The 21232-nt window shown below is 41.6% G+C and overlaps 1 protein-coding gene across 1 annotated transcript in view; it reads left to right on the plus strand.

Annotated features, from left to right (window-relative positions):
* The first annotated feature begins 615 nt into the window (after nt 1–615).
* Nucleotides 616–21232, plus strand: part of pcloa (piccolo presynaptic cytomatrix protein a) — a 57833-nt gene continuing 37216 nt past the window's right edge. Inside the window, exons 1-3 of the mRNA XM_046071958.1 lie at nt 616–961; nt 3130–4168; nt 5675–6700. Of these exons, the coding sequence (XP_045927914.1) occupies nt 750–961; nt 3130–4168; nt 5675–6700 (2277 nt within the window). The 5' untranslated portion in view covers nt 616–749. The remainder of the gene's footprint in view (nt 962–3129; nt 4169–5674; nt 6701–21232) is intronic.

The raw sequence follows: 21232 nt of genomic DNA on the forward strand, positions 1-21232 counted from the left end.
TGAGTCCCCTTTAAAAACATATTTTCCTCCTCACTGATGTCTTCTGATCACCTGTCAGCGGCGGAACATGCGCGGTGAGCAGGAGAGCGGGGAGGGTGTTGGAGAATCTGCATCAAGGTACCAGTGTTACATAAAGGACAGCGGAAGTAATACGAGTTTGGTTTCAATATAAAAGCCTTCAAACGTTACACGGGAGGTTAAAATGAATCAAAATATCGCGTCCAGGTTTTTTAAGTGAAGCCTAACCACTCTTTCCACTCATTTTGTACACGACCTACATGGCATATTCTTTGTGAGATATAGCTTAGGCCTATTTGTAGGCTATGTCAGCATTACGATGTTATTCATAATTACAGGCTTTACAGTGCATTATGTAGTTACGGTATGTTTTTTAATTGCACAAAACTGAATACACTAATGCCAGTTAATTGGGGTTTTATTTTGTAAAATCTACCGGAAGCCACCTTCTGTGATTGTGAGCAATAGTAAAACAGAGACCCCCCTCACGGAAAACTGTGGTAACTGTGGTGTAGCCTACAGCTGCAGAGATGCGCGACACAGAAAAACAAGGAGAAACGAGGGAAATGGAAAGACAGCACAGAGAAGGAAAGTAACCACTGAAAATACACCATCTGAGATGCTTCGAGACACCGAGGAGCACCGTCTTCGCTGCGCACTTTGGACATAGAAACGCGGAGAGTGCTCGGATCGCGCATTGATCCGAATAAAGGGGACGGGAGGGGTCGATCATGGGGAACGAAGCGAGCCTGGAAGGAGGCGAAGGGCCTCCGTCTGGGCTTCCAGAGGGGCTGGCACCTGACGGGAAGGGCGGCTTCGTCCGGGTCCCCGAGGGGACTCCGGTCAACCTGAATCAACTTAGCGAGGAGGAGAGACGGCAGCTCGCCGCGGCGATGTCAAGGGCGCAAGGCAGGCAGCCCGGAGGCGCAGCAGCTGCACGAAGGCAGGGCTCTTTACTTGCATTTTTTTGTTGTTGTTAAGGCACTTAAAATACCTACACCAGCCAGACAATGATACGTGGGAGAGGAACGAGTGATTGTGTGAAGCATCATTTGGAAAGCGTATAACATGCTATAAGGAGGCAGAGAGCCCGTTCACGCCCAATTTTAATCCTTCCCACCAAAAAACCGACTGCATTCTTACAGCTCACTGTAATTGATTATCATTAACATCTGATCATCTGCATGACAGGAAAATATAGTCTTTCACGCCTATAATACAGCACTTATATTGGCTTTCAACTGTAAGCTGCCTCTTTCAGCGTTGTGTATAGCTGTTTTTTGACACGGATGCACCAGCATCGTTCTAATTACTACGGTAATTTCCTGAGATTTGATGTCTGAAATGAGTCTGAATTGGTCAATTGTTTGGCTCAGCGTCCGCGTTTTGTCTCGCTGTGTGAGCTCAGTGCGTAAAGAGACACACCCCCTGTATTTGTGCGAAATTTTCGAAATGCCTGCTGGGTAAGAAAATCTGTCGTGCCCAGTGTTTTTTTTTTTTTATTCGTCTGAACGACGCCTTAACACCCAGCTAAACACCTTCGTTACAGTATCCGCTCTCTAATGTGGCCAGTTACACTGTCTACCTCTGAATTTCGTTTAATTGGATTTTAATCGGTTGGGTGAGGAATGTGATGTGTTGTGGAGGGGGAGGTAGAAAGCTGCCAATGAAAACATTATGCTACCAGTTCCATAATGCTTCCGATTTTAAATTCTGCTTATATCATCCTGGAAGATTCCTCGATATTTGATCAAATGGCATTGTGTGGTCCTGCTACTCGCTCCAATTGGGGGAACATATTCATTTATAGCTGAGCTAGATATGGGAGGGAAGCGGGGGGTGCATCAATATTAATATGACTATAAATAGAACAGCAGCATTAATGTCTTCCCTCACAGACTTCCCTCCTGCTGCTTTCTGATTTTTCTTCATTTAAAAGTCGGATCTCATCTTCTGCTGTTGAGGCTCAGTCTTGGAATGAGTCTGGTTGTTGTCCATGGTGCTGAAATACACCGCTGCTGTCCGTGGTGCTAAGCCACGCGCTGCAGTGGATTGAACAATTGCAACACCTCTACATTTAATGTTTGCTGGGCTCTGTACTCTCTTGTTACTCAGTGCTCATTGTAAAGAAATAATGAAATGCTGTATTCATTACAGCATTAAACTTTATTGCCTGGGAATGTAATCTCAGACATAATGGCAGAAGCAGCTGGGACATTCAAACAGCAGCCTGAGAAACCTATACACGTTGCATACACTTATCATCGTACAATAACAAAACATCATCCAATCTGCCCATTAGTTCACTGATGCATTTCTCTAAGGATCTAACGTTTGACTTTCATGCTTGTGCCTAGCAGTGTGTGTAGGCTGTGTATGTTGCCTCTTAGCCAGAGCCAACAAAGATGTCTCAGCTTTCCACGATGGAGTCGAGCATTTTCCTCTCTATCTCAATGATCTACACTCTATGTCATTCAGCGGTATTCACTTTCCTCTCAGCTTTACCCCAGGGCCACTGGCTTGTATTCACTGATGTGTTGAAAGGGCCTAAGCTCTGTCACACAAAGAGCAAAGAGAGCACTGTAGCCTTAACTTTTATTATTAGCACAAAGAAGCTACAGTAGCGTTAGCACATATCCTAAACAATATTGTTTGAGGTGGAAGAATGGCAAATGGATTGAAAAGACTACATATAACATAGTGGACAGACAAAACTGGAAAAACTGGATGGTAATTGTCCAAATCACATCCACAATCATATTTACTCAGAATGTTTATAGTCTTTTGGAAAGAGAGACAGTTTTGTTGATTGGATATCTCATAGTCATGATGGACAGACACTTGTTAATATCAGTCGAATGTCAGTATTACTCCAGACAGCAGAAGTGTTTGCGTTTAATTTCCTTCAGCAGAGAGAGCTATATATAAGTATATTTCAGAACTATCTGGTGTTAAACTCTTGTCAATGGTTAGGGTTTTTTTTATTTTGTCACTGGGTCAGAGAGAGTTGGTGTGACCGTCTTTCTTTAATTGCCTAAATAAACACAAATGAACAATAACAATAACAGCAGTGCAAACTAAAATAATCTGTTTTCTTTTTCTCTTTTCCAGACCGTCAGAATCTGATGCACAGCAGCGTCCCCAGCAGGTAGGGGCCTCCAGGGGCCCTACAGGTCTCAGTAAGAGCCGCACTGTAGACGCCTTCAACCAGGGTCCCTCCGGCAGGCCCACCCCGGGCCGCAGCCCTTCATCCCTCAGCCTTTTTGAATCGAGATTCCGGCAGGAGCCAAAAGACCCTGAGACCAAGTCATCCGGCATGTTTGGCTCCAGCTTCCTCAGCGGGGCCAACCCGCTCAATGCCATGTCATCTATGACCTCCTCTGTCTCCTCCTCTATATCCTCTATGGGCGATTCTGTCAACATCCCCAAGTTTGGACTGTTTGGGGATGAGGAGGAGGGAGATGCATCTGCCACACCTGAGTCTAAGCAGGGAGGAAAGCCACCAGGCAAGGGACCTCAGCAAGGGCCAGGTCCAAAGGGACCACAACAGGGAGGACCTCAGAAACAGGGTCAGGGCCCTCCAGGACAGGGGCCAAATCCAGGGCAAGGACCTCCTGGGCAGGGACCCAGGCAAGGTCAGGGACCACCAGGCCAAGGACCCAAATCAGGTCAAGGTCCTCCTGGCCAAGGACCCCCTGGGCCGGGCCCCAGGCAAGGTCAGGGTCCACCAGGCCAAGGACCCAAATCAGGTCAAGGTCCTCCTGGCCAAGGACCCCCTGGGCCGGGCCCCAGGCAAGGTCAGGGTCCACCAGGCCAAGGACCCCCAGGCCAACAGGCCCCCAAACCCGGTCAAGGACCACCAGGTCAAGGCGCCAAACAGGGTGGCCCTCCCCAGCAAAAAGGTGGACCCCCTCAACAAGGACCTGGAAAGCCTGGACCCAAACAGCAAGGCCCACCAGGCCCTGGGGCTCACCCTGGAGAGCCAGCTAAGAGCGGAGGGCCTCCTGGTCAGCAGGGAGGTGGGCTCTGTCCACTGTGTAAGACCACCCAGCTGAACATTGGGTCTAAGGACCCGCCTAATTACAATAACTGCACTGAGTGTAAGAACCAGGTGTGCAGCCTATGTGGGTTCAGCCCTCCAGACTCAGCGGTAAGACCGTCATTCCTTTATTTTTTGTCTTTTTGTTTTATTTTCCAAGTTCAGTAAGGTGTTGGAATGACTTGCATTGAAACTTTTTGTATATGTAGCTGTCAGTTTTCCATCCAATATCCTGTGTTTTTTTTTTTTTATTCGTCTGAACGAGTATCCAATGGTCAAACAAACTTTGCAGTCTCCTGCCGGGTATACTGGTATTTATCTAATAATACAGAAGTCAGTCCATGTTATTGATGTCAGATGGTTGGAAATGTCACACATTATTCAATTTTCTATGTGTGAGATATTTGCTCATGCCACATTACACTGCAAAGTGTAATCCTAAAGTTTATTTACTCTAGTTTTTACACTAAAACGTTTATTTTTCTTACAAAAAATAAATGTTTAATCAACTCGACTTGAGAGATTAAATTCTTATAAATGGTCAAACCGAATTGGAAACAATGGCAATTATTGAAGATTGGCATTTTTCAAATAGATAAAACAATACGATACGACAGCATATTACTGTTCTCTCAGCCTGGCGAAGGGAGTGCATCTCATAGAAGTGGCACGTGGTTTGAGGAACAGAGAGACCATATGGACCCAGGGAATGCTGATCAAGGTGACTAATGTCATGGCCACAGGAAGATACTGTGCCAGCCATGTGAGGACACTCCGTCACACATGGACGGTAAATGCTTGTGGGCCATGATTACAGTACAGCAGAATGACTGGTTCCTTCTGCTGGAGCTTCTTTTTTGGATTTATTACTTTGCCGGTCAAAACTGGGGTCATTTCTTTAGCAGATTTATCAGTTCAGAAGTGGATTTTCTTTCATTCGGAATTCAGAAAAAATTAATACTGTTTGCATTTAAAGTAAACTATACTGTATATATTTCAGGTTGGTTGAATTTACTTCATTTCTGTTTATATTATATCCAACAAGTACCATTGCACACACACAAAAATAACACATTGTTCTTTTCTAGATAGTGATCAAATTGTCAATATTGGCCCTTTCAAACACTGCACACAGTGGAGACCAAGGAGATCTCCTGCACACTAAACACAGAGCATGGTAGAGTAGCCAGGCGTTTTTGGGAATAGGTGTTGTGATATACTGTATGATCATCAACTGTTAATGATGGTCTAAACAGTTTTTTAATTCTAATTTAATTAGAATTAATTAATTAATTAGTATTAGAACATTCAATATACATTAATGTTCAGTTTTGTGTAAATATCTAGTGTCTTTTAGTATTTATGTAACTGTTACGAGATGTGAATTTTCTAAAGCTTGGGAAAACAGGATTTAACATCATTTGAAGCACTAATTAATGGACACGTCTCTGAATTTGTCTTTATTTTACGCTGAACAAAAATTGTTATTTTAGGGGATTAATTGGTTATGCTTGCCTGTGTATGTACTGTAATTACACATGCCAATGATGTCTGTGCTCATACCTGTGTGGACATTTGTTCCAGTCAAATCTAACCCATCTTGTGTTACATGCACAGGGAAAAGAGTGGCTGTGTCTGAACTGCCAGATGCAGCGAGCGATGGGAGGTATGGATCCCCCCGGCATGACAAAACCCAAACAAGGCTCAGCCCCGCCCTCACCCCAGAGACAGGGACCTGGCAAGCCTGGCAAGCTGCTGATAAAGCAGCAGAGTACCACCGACCAGGGGTTAACGCCGCCGACCACACCAAGGCAGAAATCCCCAGGTCCTACCTCTCCTGGGCCAATTTCCCCAGGCTCCTCAGTGGGAGGATCTCCCAAAATTGACCCCAAAACAGGCCGCCCCATTCAGCAGAAGTCCACACCCCAGCAGTCTCCAGCTAAAGCCAAACAGGAGTCCAGCTTCTTTGGGGGGTTAGGAGGTATCAGTCTTGGAGGCTTAACAGATGCGGCCAAACCTCCAGCGGCTGCAGAGTCCGTAACAGGGAAACTATTTGGCGGGTTGGGCGGTTTGATGGAATCGTCAAAGCCTCAAGCGCAGGCTGCGCCAAAGCAGGAGGAGTCAATGGCTGGGAAGTTTTTTGGTGGTTTTGGAGGGCTGACAGAATCAACAAAACCTCCGGCTGCTGCTTCTCAGGTGTTCAGCTTTGGATCGTCGCTCTTGAGTTCAGCCACCAATATTGTCGCTGGAGAGGACGAGAAGGCGGCTCATTCTCCACCTACGTCGCCGCCAGTCTCCCCCGCTGACTCAGGACCAGGTTCCCCTTTGGATTCTGTCCCCGGCTCACCGCCTGACTCCCCCTTCTCTCCTCCCGGGTCCCCTCCTGATTCTGACTCAGCTCCTGACACCCCACCTGCTAAGTCCAAGAAACCCCTGAGAACCATTTCTGTGGAGCAGGAAGAGAAGGCACCAGCAGCCGAACCTGCACCTGCCCCTGCCTCAGCAACCAAGGAAAGCTGCCCTCTCTGTAATGTGGAGCTGAACATTGCATCAGCAGACACGCCCAACTACAGCCTTTGCACTGAGTGCAAGAAGAAAGTGTGCAATCTGTGTGGATTTAATCCTACTCCCCATTTAGGAGAGGTAAGAAACCTTATTAGATCTCCAATTGTCTTAAGCCCCACATCTTCCTGTGCTTTCAACACACTGCACCTTCCGGTAATTTATGCATTCTGTCGTATATAAATAGAACTCAAACATCCTCTAGATGTTTCATTGAAATAGGTCACTGTAAAGATACCATCAGGAACGGCAGAGTTTTCAGCTCTGCATTTCCCCCCCACTATAGCAAAGTACTCTGAAAGGAGGATAGCATGTTAATAGTTGTACTAAGTACATTAGGTTCCTCCAAATAGACACTGTAATGACATCTGCACATGCTTGACCACTGAATGAATGGATGTGGTCAATTACGCTGCATTTTAAAATGCCAGTCATTTCTATCAAGCTTTCTTTTGTAGAGAGGGCGGCCAGAAATGTGAAGATAATCAAGGTTGTTTAAATGACGTCTCATCATCAAAGAGCACTTGAAAAACAATTGACACTTTGTATATAGTGTATAATACTGTGTGTGTGTGTGTGTACAGTATGTGTGTTTGTGTGACCATTTCTGTTTCTGTGTATTCTTGTTCGGCTATATGTACATAATGCACAAATGTCTTCCTATTGACAGTTCTTTCATTGTGTGATCTGTATGATGCTTGTGTGTCTTAGCTTGCCTAATGATGACGTGGAAACCACACTTTTAGCTTGCTTATCTCCCGAGGTGTGGGGACTGGTTTTCTAGTGTTACCGTGGTGTTTTGTCTCGTATGGAAGCAACATCACCGTTCCACAGAGCAGATGGTACTCTATGGTGTAGGATCAGTATATTATGGGAATAGAGGCCAAAAAGTGCTTCCAGTTGAGTGGTTTCTCAGCATGCAGGCAAAACGTATTCACATATGCTACACCTACTTAATATTTCACGTGAAGTATCCTAGTTATTGTCTATATGCCACCCATGATCTACACAGCATTACACATTCATTGAAAAGTATAAGCCCTGCATGTTAAAGTAAATAAAGCCAGAGGCCACTTACTGTACAGTACACTGTCATATCGTCTTGACTTGGTCATGCAGTTCAGGGCATAATCACGTGTTTGTCAACCAGAAGCTCTATCCAGGATTCACGTGTTAGCTACTTTGTTAGCTGGTGTCTTTAGTAATCTGCTGTAGATTTCTGGCTCTCTGAAGACCTTCTTGTAACAGTGAGTGAAATTAAGCTAGAATTGAACTGCACAGTATATACGTACAGGAAATGCTGAATTCTCAGTGGAAATAACTTTTATTTTGTAAAAGAAAAAGTTAGCAAAAGAATGTTGACTTTTAAAAAATATTTACTTCAAGTATTAAGCGCAATTTATACTTCTGCGTCAAATCGACGGCGTAGGTGATGGGGATACGTAGAGGCTACGCCGTCGCCTGACGTGCACCTCCTTCAAAATGTAACTACACGTCAAGTCGATGCGGACCGTAAGCTCTGTGATTGGTCCGAGCCGACCGGAAGTACCCTGCGCTTTAAAGTAACATTTACTAGCGGCCAAAACGGCGGCTGTAACAACACAGTGAATCAATATATTTGACCGTCGCAATTTGACCGAGCGAAATGACTCGTTTCGCTATCAGAATATGATCCATTCGGTCGGTAACATTTGAAAAGGCTACACCAGCAACACATATACAACTTTACCCCCATTTACATTACATTGCTAAACCGTAAGTTAGCCTGCTCGGCTGGCAAAAGTCAACAGAGTGGATGCTGTAGCGCTACTGCCGACTAGCGTTTGGGGGTGTAATTGCAGAATGACGGACAGACCTACGCACAAGTATTAATGCATGGCTACGTGTGTAGCCTACGGCGTAGGTACACACGTAGACCCTACGCAGGAGTATAAATGGGCCTTTACTGTGAAGGTGAAACCTAATGTAAAAATGAACACTTTGTGTACATCAGTACACTGCAGTCTGTAAACCTTCAGAGAAATAATTTTCCATTTTACGAAATACACTTTTCTGGGGGAGAGAGTTAGAGAATATCGACCCCACTCTCATGTCTGTACGTTAATTATAAGGCTACAAGCAGCAGCTGGTTAGCTTAGCCCAGCATAAAGACTAGAAAGATTGGACTCCTAACTCACTAAAAACAGCAAATTGTCTGTTTTTGTTTTTGTATGGATTAAACCACTGAGATTGAATGTGTTATTTTGTGAGCTTTAGAGGCTGATTTTGTTATTTTTAGACTATATTTGAGCCAGGCTAGCTCTTTCCCCATTTCCAGTTTTTGTTCTAAGCTGAGCTTCATATCTACTATACAGACATGAGAGTGGTACTGATCTTATCCTCTACCTCTCCATTAGAAAGCAAATACAAAGGCATATTTGCTAAAACTATGCCTTAATTAAATGTATCCTGCTCGTTGAAAAGTTTGAATGTTCTTTCTATATAAAAATATAAAATGTTCTCTTATACTGGTGTGACACTGCAGATTGGAGAGTATTTATTTCTTATTACTTAATTTGGATGTTTGATATTATTAATGAATGTAGCCCCATTGCTACAGTAAAACAAGATGGCCAGCCATTTGTTTACAGTAGTAACAGTGCTATTTAAGACTCTAGTTTTCTGATTCTTGTCCTTTTATGCAGCTCTTAATTGCACATGCTTGCTGGGATAATGAGCCGAACAACACAACCACTTAATTGAGGCCAAGCATGGGGGAAAATGTAATAATGCTGGAGGGATGGGCATCCAAGCCACCGATGATCTAATTGGATATAGAGTAGGCTGTTCAACACTATCTTGCCTTAAAGCTAGAATTATCAGTTCAGTTTTGTTTTTAAGACTGATGTAGCTTGACATTTTGTACAAGAAGGATGAATAATTTTTTGACTCATCTAGTACTAAACACAATTAATAATTCAGTTAAGGGGGTGACCTGAACAGTATGTTTTATTTGCAAGACTGTTGAGTAAGTTGGGTATGATGCAGACTGAGCAGGCTGGTGTGAGCTTGCATAATGTAGATGTGTTGCTTGGTTGGAATGATTTTTCATGACTATATTATGTGTGTGTGCATGGTGGAGATATCTGAAGTCCTGTATGTCTTTCCATTGAAATACTGAAGGTTGAGAGTGCATGCATACTGTCAGCACATGTGCGTGTGTAGGTGTAATCTCTGTTCCCTAAAAGGATTTAAAGGGCAACACGTAGCCTGTCATTCCAATCGAGGCTTGATCCTAGACTTAGGTGTCTAATGACTCACCTTCATGGTTTTCCTTTTCCTTCCTCTTTTCTTTCCATCACAACCTTCCATCTTCACGTTTACTCCGAATTTCTATGTAATTTCCCAATGTTTTATGTTGTTATTTTTTGTATCTTTTAATCTCTTCCTTTCTTTATAAGGCCTAGGGGAGACTCAATTAATGCATGTGCTTATCCTCCTTTTAAATACAGTGTCCTCTCTGTGTCAGACTCTCCTTTAGTGGTGCTATCCCTTTGCTTCTCTCACTGTTGCTGCCTTTTGATGTAGGGAAAGTCTATAAATGTGTGTCTGTGTCTAGTGCTGCTCAGCGATGTTACTGTAGCTCAGGCTCCATGTCATGTTGCCCTTATCAGTAATGAGTGTGCTCATCTGAGAAGTCTTACGTAAAATGGGAGAGGCACCACTTTGCGAACAAGCACGAATCAAATAATCCAAGCTAAGAGGGGATGCAAGCTACATTCTGTATCACCTACACAAAGGAAAACCAACTAAATCTCACTATTTTTTAACGAGCCCTATGGAATATGGAGAGCCACAGATGAATATGTCCCATTTTGAAACTTAAATAACAATCTACGGTTAATTGAATAACCTGAAGCAGTGATGTCGCTAAGCCTGAAAACACCTGTGCCCAGTTTACTCTGTAAATCTGAAAAAAAATGTCAGAGAATTTTTGTTATACTGACAAATAAATAATTTAGAATGATGTGTGATTTGAGATGTACAGTTTATTTACCCTTATATTTACCACTACATTAACAGCTCACAAGGTATTTTACTCACCAGAAGATTTAGCTTTGCTGTAATATATCAAATGGTCTCCCTGGCCTTTATTAAACACTGTAAGGCTGTGGATAAGGAAGGATCCTAGCAGCTAAAATACTTAATTTCAAAAAAAAGTCCTTAATTATTTATGCTAACTGAATCTCTTAAATATTTGAAAAATATAGGTGCATGCCCCCAAAAATTACTAACAAATTATCAACAAATTTCAATAGGTGATCTTAAAGGAGACCTATTATACTTCATTTCCAGCCCTATTTTGTAGTTCTGTGACTCCTGTATGGTAGCTTTGCATGATTGAAAGTTATAGTGGCCCTTCATGTAGGCCTTAATTTCTGGTCTGAAATAAGCTGTAGATGCCCTCCCCCTTCTTTAATATGTTTCTGTGAAATGCTATAAAGGAATAGAGCAAGATTTTAAGAAAAAGGCCATCCTCACTGCTGTGAAACCGACATTCAGATTAGAAGTCTGACATTACTTTCATCTAAAGGGTTTGTTTACCCTCAAAAAGTTAACCAGGCTCCAGTCAAAATGAAAGCTATTTTCTTTAAAGGGTAACTTTGGTGTTTTTCAACCTGGACCCCGTTTTCCCACGTTTTAGTGTGTAATAGAGACAAAACATTTTTGAAATTGTTCCAGTATTGAGCAAGTGAGCTGCAGTTGCAAGTGCTTGTTTTTGCCATTGACAGGCTCAGATTGTTGTTATCTGACAATATTGTGACAAGGATTGGTACCTTTTTTTTAAAAGAGTAAGATCGTAAAACTCAAGTTTTTACGAGGGTTTATGTGCTGGCCTGTTTCTTTGTGGGTGCAGTGACTCCCTGTCTGGCACCTCTGTTGACCTGTAGTCGCTATGTACACGTACATTTTCTGTACAGACTATTAAAACAGTGAACTTTAGCTAGCAATGTAGTCACCAGAAAAGTTATTGTTACCTAATTTTGTTCACGGTACAGTTTTTTTACAATGTGCAGCTAAAAAATTACACTGTTAACACATGAAAAATGAGCATAGTTGTTGATCATATTTACACAACATGTAAGGAAGGCAGCTTTGTTTGCGCTGAATGTTTACTTTTCAAATGTGATATGGTGCTAGGCTAGCAGTTTCCCCTTGTTAAGCTAGGCACGTCCTTGATGTATCTGAATGCATAAAAATGTAATTGCTATCAGGTTTCTCATCTGACTCTGTGAGTAAACAAGTGTATTTATGCAATTTTCAGACTCTTCCCTTATCTTTTATTGTGTGTGTGTGTGTTATTGTATTAATCTTACTATAGGAACTAAAATTCATTTATGTGTTTACATTGTGGGTCCCCCACAAAGGTAACCATCTACTTCAGGACTTGTTTGCGGGTAATGTTGCAATTATGTAGCATTTAAGGGTTGGGATTAGGCATTTAATGATTATAGTTAAGGTTAGGTGTGTTTGTGCATGCATGTTTTTGTTAGTAGGCACATTTCCTGCACATCTTCATGTCTGTTTTAGTCTGATATGCTAACGCACACTCACTACATGGTATTTCCTGTGTCCTTGTGTCCTCCTCCCTCATTGTTATTCTGTGGATAGTCCACAGAATAACAATGCCCACCCGCAGTCTGAACCCTCCTGACTTTGCTCTGGCAGATAAAAGCTTGCTCCATGGTCATACATACCATACACACATGTACATGTAAAATACACTAACAGCCTTTGGTATTAGCTGACTGTCATACATATATACAGTCAAGGCCCACTCAAAATCTTAGCCTGGTGTAGTTTGTTATCCTCTGTCCTCTATCTGTCACATTTTTCATATTCTACCCAGCTGAAACATGTACAGTATCTGTCTTTTTTTCTTTTTTGTTTTAACAGTAGTCTAACTCTTGTTTGTGTGTAACTCAGATAAATCTGTATCTGGACTACAGTCCAGTTGTCTCACAGCCATCACTTGCCCAGGAGGCTATAGTGTATATAAATAAAATAATCACAGCCACAAAATAGCCACAAAGCGGGAGAAAACAAGCTACTGCAGGGCAGTTCTCTCTGTCTGTCTCTTTTGTGATCCGGCTTTCATATTTTCTTCTTTAAAAGGGTCTTTTTGCTACACCAGGCAACCCACTGAGTCCCCCTACGGCCACCTTGGAAGGCTTGAAATGGATGGTATTTTTAGAAATCAAGGTGTGTGTGTGTGTGTGTGTGTGTGTGTTGTGGTCCGTCTGTTGGAAAAGTATTTCAGGCAGTAGAATATACTGTACATATTATTTTCATGTTTAGCCTGTGGTTGCACACACAGGCTAAATGATTACTGTCTTGCTTGCTGTTTTCACCAGGTCCTAGCTATTGCAAGTGGTTTATCATTGATTGAGAAATTGCTATGATGAAACCTGTCCTGAGGCACTGCAAAAGTCTTCTTTTCCTTTTTATACAGCCCCCCCCCCCTTTCTAATTTACTGGTGCTTGCAGGCTTAGGAAGGGCCACATTTTAGACACTGAGCCTTTACTGCCAAGAAGTGGGGTGGAGGCCAAGACATCGTTTGTGCCAGCACTGAGCCCTGGTGTTACGGAGAGGCAAGGACAGGCAGGCAAAGTCCCACAGACACTTGAATACACACACATTCTGGCACCGGCTTCATCTAGTTAGCACAGGCTGTTATATTTACATCACGACTGTTGTTGCTCTCTCCACCTTGAACACACACTTTGCAGTTACAGGAGAGTCTGATTTGAGTTTGAAAAGTAAGTTGACTTTGTGAATGGAGTGTCTGACCCTGACTTCCTCCCCAAAAAATTGATATTCAGTAGGTGAGGCCTACAGCAGAGCCTGGATTAGGAAATGGCTTCACCTCCAGAAAACATTTCTGTGCATTAAAAAACCCGAGAGGAAAGTAGATTTCTTTTTTAACCAAAGTTTAAAGTAGGGCCTTTCATCCTTACTGAAGCATATACAAAATGGTAAAAGGGGTGCAGTGAGAAGGCACCTGCTGGATTGACAGATTGTGAGACTCTGCCCTATTCATTTACAATTAAATAGTAAGGTGTGCATGCGCCAAGCTGAAAAACATCTACAACAACATTCTATCTCTATGTGAATGTGCAGTGGAGGAGGACTGACCCAAAACACAGGAGAGACAAGAGAAAAATACTATGACAGAAAGAGGAGTCCAACAGAGGAGTCAAGAGGAGGCGGTGTCACAAAGCACATGTGACTCACACCTCTTGAGTCACATTAGCAGCACCTATAGGCAGATTTTACTTTCAGGCAGAAACATCTGATGAAATAAGAAATGTAACATCATACAAGATTTTATCAGAGTATAAGAAGAGCTTGAACCTAGCATAGCAGTGGTTATATGTGGCCTTAGAGTGTAAGGTTGTGTTGTCTTGTCATTTTAAAAACGGTTTGCTTTTACTTAACTAGAATCCAACCGATATGGGATTTTTAAGACCGATACCAATTTCGATATTTGAGAATTTTTAAATCCTATATACCGATATATCGGACAATATTCTTTTTTTCCCTTCTTTTCAGAAACACATAACATAAACAAAGGTTATTCCTAACATTTGTTGTTATGACACCTCACCAAGATAACATAACAGAATGTCCAAATAAAGTATGACAAAATGGCATTTTGTTGTTATTAGACGAGTTGCAGACACTGATAACATAAGCGAAGAATCCGACTCTCTGTTTCTTTTTGAATAATCATAAATTGGCTGTTATAAACGCTGATGCCGATTTAACTGCAATTACCTCATATCAGCCGATAACATCTGCACAACAATAAATCAGTTGGGCTCTATACTTAACACAATAACACATTGTTTCTATATGTTTAGAAACATAAAATAATGCAGTTGCTTATTGTTGTTGTTCTTTCACAACAGTCAGAGAAAAGTGGACTTCAAAGTAAACATTGCAAATTTTCTGTAGAAATACTGAACAGTTCAGCACTCAACATTTAAAGGATAATTTCAGTATTTTTAACTTGTGCCCTATTTTCACATATTTGGTGTCGAAATGACTAGTAGGTACAAAAATTTTTGGAATCCGTGCAGTAGATGGCTTCAGCCTGCAGCCATCATCATCTTTCTCACAACTTGCACCTCACGAGATTTCCGAAATGTCCTTGAACAAGACTTGAGCGATCCTTTCCTTGATGTTGTTCGACACCTTGTATAAGAGTCTGAGCCTGTCAGTGGCAAAAAGAAGCACTTTTTTGTGGATGTCATTTTAACGGACACAATTGTCCCAAAGGAATACATTGCAGCCACTGCAGCTGGTTCGCAGCTGCCGGCTGAAGTTATCTGCTGCTCGGATTCCAGAACTTCTTTTACCTACTAGTCATTTCATCACCAAAATATGTGAAAGTAGGGTTTAAAAATTTCCAAAATTATGCTTTAATACATTATATGTAACATTACTTAATAGCATCCAAATATAATCATGACATTCAAAATTATGGTTTTGGACAAGAGTGTTTTAAATTTGTATGTTTTACACAGAATGAATTCAAGAACTACTATACTCATTCATTATAATTTGTATATGGTAGGTTTTTTGGGTCATAGGCCTGTAGTGTACTGCATTGGTTGTAGATGGCATGTATGTACTATTTGCACAAATTATGGATTATATTCCATATAAGTGTGGAGTAAATGTCATGCACAAAACATATATCAAATTCTACATTTTCATATAGTAAACAAAGCCACAGTAATTAGCATTATGTGCCAGTTACAATTAAATGGAAACACAGCCCCTTTTCTCTAGATGTGTTCTCTCCCCTCTGAACAACATACAGTATCTCCTTTAAAAAACAGCTCCCAAATGTTTTTGTTAACCAAAACCCACAGCACATTATTAGGCAAAATCTTGAATATGCATACATTTATTATGCAGCATCATGTGCCCATCATGTGACATATGATATGCAACATGACTGAGGGACCAGAAGCCTGAGACAACATTTTTATTTAAACCAAAAGTACTTTATAGCCATTGACAAAAGAAAGAAAGAAAATCATCTTAAATTACTTGATTGTTTTAGACGAAAATCAACTCCTTCTCTTTCAGATGACAGACGTAGTCAGATTATGGAGTGGGCTGTAGATAACCAAACACTGATGCAGACAGAAAATGCCCTGAAACAAGTGTTTCTCTCTCCTCAATCCCTGAGCTCGGACTACATATAGGTTGCTGTCTCACACCTGTTCCTTTGTGTCAGAGCCACTTTAAAAACATAAACTTATACAGTAGACTGTATAAAAATACACACGAAAACACACTTTCTCTTCAGGCACTTTTTCACTCACCTAACAGAGGAGTATCAATACGCAACAGAGTGACATGGCCTGACTCTCTTGTCAAGACAGAACAGGAACATCTTATTTGTTTTTATACAGAATTGAATAATTCACTTTTATTCAACCTTCATTTACCCAGAGAATGTTTGCCACCACAGGCTTGCTGTGATTTCCTGTAGCAACTCTGCTTCACTCATATTCAGTTACACACATTCCCATCTAGGATCTGACCAGTGCAACCACAGTCCTCAAGTGTTACTATTCTGAGGCTTTATGATAGCTGCATTCAATTTATTCAACATCCCTGCGCTGGTTTTGCTGCTTATTTTGGGATTAAAGCCAACAATCTCCTGGTCCAAAGCCCAGTTCTCCAACCTTAAGGCTATCACCACTCACATAAAGTTTAGTTTCATGATTCAAACGAGAATTACATCAACACATGTGCATGGATCACTTGAAAAGGGTACATACAGCACAGTGAACCCGAGATGGGAACATCTATAACAGTGGGACATTTATTAGGACAAAGATCTTTTTTGGCATGCAAAGGAGCTGATGCTGTGATGTTCTGCTTGCAGTCTAGTGCATTATAATTAAATTGGCCACTCAGCAACACTCATCAATGAGAAAAGGGCAGAGACTTTCAGACTTTAGTTTTAGCACTAAAGAGTGACTTGAGCAGTACCACAGTAAGGACACAAGTCTTTCAACAGCCTATCATTAAAATAACAAAGATAATACCTTATTTTCCTTGACTTGACACGGTCTTCGATGCATCTGAACCTCAGGTGTTGCCAAGCCAAGATGTCCACCTGATTAGAGCATGTTAAAGCAGTTTTCCACTACTGATACATACTGATTCAAACATTATATCACTATGTTTTTTTCAAGAGATCCATATCATGTGATAAGGAATTGATTAAACATGCTGTCTCTGCTAAATTCCTTTCTCAAAGAGCAAAATAGATCAACATATCCAAAGAGCCACGGAAGCACTTTAAAAGCTCCATACAAGCTGTGGTAGTTGCATGCTGACAAATGATCTGTATTTTATCTTGGTTAAAACAGTATACAGTATTTATTTGCCTAGATATACCCGCATACAGTATCTTGAAATATGGATTGAAAACACCACTCTTGCTGAGAGTTAGAAGATTGAAACAACTCGTGTATTTCTCCTTTAAATATGAAGCTACAGCCAGGTGACAGTTAGATTAGGTTAGCTTAACTTAGTGCACAGACTGGAAACAGGGCGGAACAGCTAGCCTGACTGTAGAGATAACAACACTAAAACAAAATCTGCCTACTAACACCTCTAATATTCACAAATTAAGAAATTATGTATTATGTGTTTAATACATAAAAAAACCCGAAGTGTAACAACAAGTTATGGTTTTATGGACTGTAATGTAACAGAATATTTCTTGGCTGGGAGCAGTGACTTCCAGTAGTTTTGTTACCGTGAGGTTGCCAGGCAACCAGCAGAGACAGCAGATGCTAGTAGGAAGATTTTATTTCCTTTGGACACAGCCAGGCTAGCTGTTTCCCCCTTTTTTCAGTCTTGCTGCTAAGCTAAGCTAACCAGCATGGTTGTAGCCTTATACGTTTAAGGTAGGATATGATATTCTAATCCAATACACATTTCATGTGTCTTTTGTCTCCTTGCGGTCTGCTAGCTGCCTGTTCTGTGTATGCACTGAAAAAGAATCTGCTGTTTGTACACAGCCCATGCTCTTTAAATGGGAAGCAAACAAAGTTGCTTGGGCCGAGCCACACAACACTATTCAAGCCATTCCAGCATTGATTTGTGTATCACGTAGTATTAAAATCCTTGCTCACGGACATTCAGCTTACTTTCTAGTTTGCTACGAAATGCTGTTGTTGTGATGTTAGCTATAGTAGCAGGATAGTTGTGAGTGTCTCTGTCTGGAGCTGCTATGGCGGCATTGGGAAACCGTCCACTCCTCTTAGCTTCGCAGCAGTTTTCTAACCTACAACTTAGCTAACTTACATTACTTGCTGTGTCTTTGTTTGCTCTATATCATGCTGTTTGTCATGGTATTAAATTTCTCCAGAATCGCATACCCCACCTTTTCAGTTATGAACAAAACCCTGGGCAAGTACGCAAAATAAACATATTTCTGACAATACTGAACTATTTGTATACGTTCTTCAGACAGAATGATGAAAGGAACCCTCACTGAGAAATAACACTGAGCATTAAAAGCTAGTCAAACATAAAATAATGTGGAAGCAGGAAAAGATGAAATGCCACTATACAGTATGCGAAAGTGACGTTAACTAAATTCTCAATCTGTACTGTAACATTTTAAAGTCATTCTTGGCAGTCATCATGAACTGCAGCTCTCCCTGACTTCCTGGCAATTGATTAACAGATTTACAGGGTGATAATGTTAAGCTAGTTGGCAGGAGCTGGTGTTGAGTCACCTCCACTAAACATTAAGCTCCTTCACTTCTGCTGCTTTGCCCTTTCCCTCACCACATCATGCTCCTTTTCCCCTATTGCTTTTCTGCCTGTTTGCTTATTCTCCCTGCTTCTTCCTTTTGATTCTCTCTACTCTCTCACCTCATCGTCCTGTTTTTCTCTTGCCTCGCACACAACGTTAACACCCATTCTTTTCTCTCATGTCCTTACATTTCCTCTACCTGTATCGTTCACCATCCTCTCATCTGTCTTTATCCATCTGTCCCATCCTCCTCTAGATCATCTTGTTCTCCCACTCTCAGTGCCAGGCTCTATCTAAATTTAGATGGGTAAAACCATCTTGGATCCCTATGTCTTAATCAAAGAGCTGCACCGACCTTCACAACACTCCAACTCCCAATTGGAAACAATAACCGTATGGTTACGGCTACATGGGTACGGCTCCAGCCCATCTTGTCTCAATATTTGGTTGCCGTCTGCGGTTTTCAGTTTGTCTTCTTTCTGTGTCCTTGGAGGAAGTTTGAAGAGGATGGAAAGTTGAAGGTGAAAGAGAGATGAAAACAATCACATCCAATCTGTACTTATTCATTCATGTGTGAGCTTGTATTTGGTAGAAAAATGTTATGTGGGAAGAGAGTTGTCATTTCCTTCCGAGGTACTTCATGCTTTTCGCCCGAGTATATGTGTGACATCAACACCGTCACAATCTCATCTCTGTGGTTGTTGCAGCGTGTCAACTTTTCGGTACCCATGCACATGTGATCCTAGAAAACGATCCTTGTAAGATGGTGATGAGAGCGACTGACTCCCCTGCTTTTATGAATCATCCATGCTGCTGTTTGCAGAACTCAACACAGCAGACAGACCGAAATACACACAGGGACATTTATCTGAAAGCTTGCAGTAGGAAAGATGGTTATATAAAGATGCATCTATTTTGTTAGTGTTAATCAAAAGGCAAGGCTGCAAGAGAAGATTATATCATTCCTGCTAATGTATACTATGTATACTATGGATTTACACTATAAATTACATTTTGGATGGGTGTGATAGTACTGGTGAGACGACAAAAGAACACAATTCTTATACAGAATATTCTGCCCAGAGCTGTAACTAATGATTATTGTCAGTATCAATTAATGTGTTCATTAATTTTAATCATGCTAGTAGTGTGGCACTATGGATGGCAATGTCAGTCTGTCATTGATTTTTATTGGATGGATTGTCATGAAATTTATTTCGTTAAAACATCCAATGGTCGTCCAATACATTGGTTTTTGAGGTACTTCAGGCACTAATGACATCCTCATCATTCTCAGCTGTACTACAATTTTTTTTATGCTGTGCCAACTGGCATGCATGATGTTTTTTTGTCTTTTCCCATCCCTCTGTATTCTTAGGAATAAAGTGATCCGTGCTACCTAGGAGGGTAAATACAGGCTCACTGTGTACAGACATCTGAAATGTATTGGTTTTATGGTGTTGTAGTCAGAGCTGCCAAAGTAGCTTTGTGTAGCTTTAAATGAACCAGGAGAACACTTGACTTGACTTCATGCCCTTTCAGTGTGATTGCTGTAGGACATGTCAGTAGGAAATACATTGGAATGACCACTTAACAGTAGTGAGTTAGATTAACATGTCTACTTTAACAGGGAGGTTATTCCAAATGACTTAAAGGGGGTAAATTACTTCTGCACAGTGGCTATAAGAAACACACTCACCAAGTGTTTTTGAGGGTGCAGTAAAAGCTTTAAGTGACCTTGTTTGTGATATGTTGAGAACGTCGGTGATGACTGGCACTGAAGTGGCTGGGGCTTACCGTGCGTATTTTGAGCTTTTCGTATCGGCGGCCATCTCCCCGGCTCTCAGTGCCTGCTCTCCCTGGTTTAACTGATGGAGCTGTCAAGCTGGAGAAACTCCTATCTCAAGTCCTCCCAGCAGGAATGGATGGGAGGGGTCATGTTGATAGCGCATGCTTGGTCACACACAAATTCACTCGCATCTGTACTGTGTCCGTCATCATGTCTGAGGATTAACTGGATTTCTGTCGAGTTGGGAATGTAACTCACTAATGTCAGCAAACCTTAGCCATAGAAAGAACACTGACATCTCTGTATGTTGTTTTTTTTCATTGGCCTTCTTCCATGTGTCTGTTTCTTTCTCTCCTTCCAGATATTAAAATCATCTGTTTTGATTCTATTTCTTTCATTTTTTGTGAGTGGCAGTTTCATATAAGCATAAATTATTTGCCCTGTCAAAACATTTTTGTTGCCTTTTTATGGTGGGGTACATGCCACTGAGATGTGTAAGCAGGTGTGTCATTTCTCCAAAATGTATGGTTCACACTGTTTAGACCGAGTGAAACACAGCGGCTCATGCCTTATTTACCCTGACTTTGCTGCTGTGACATTCCCTATCTTCTTTGTCCATCTCCCTCTTTCTTTTTGTCTCACTGTGTTTGGAGAGAGGTGGCTTGTCAGCTGCATGTTTTAATATGCGGGCTGTGATCTTCTCTGAAGCCCAAATTTAGCATAAACCCTCCTGTTAAGCCAGGCGAAGACATTCACAAGAGGAGCGTCACAGAGGAATGTTAGAGCACTTGGCGCAATGTGAAATGAGGTATTTACGTCAGAGTGGAGGATGGTGGAAAACATGCTGAGTGTTACCTCTTCTAAGAGTCACAGTACACATGTGTGGAATTGGTGTTTGAGGCGGATGAGTGTTTGTGTGGTTCCCATAATGCATGTTCTGGTGTGGTGTCCCTACATTGGATAGGCGGGTGTATGCATTTCCAC

This window comes from Micropterus dolomieu, linkage group LG16, assembly GCF_021292245.1.
Source record: "Micropterus dolomieu isolate WLL.071019.BEF.003 ecotype Adirondacks linkage group LG16, ASM2129224v1, whole genome shotgun sequence".
NCBI classification, from domain to species: domain Eukaryota; kingdom Metazoa; phylum Chordata; class Actinopteri; order Centrarchiformes; family Centrarchidae; genus Micropterus; species Micropterus dolomieu.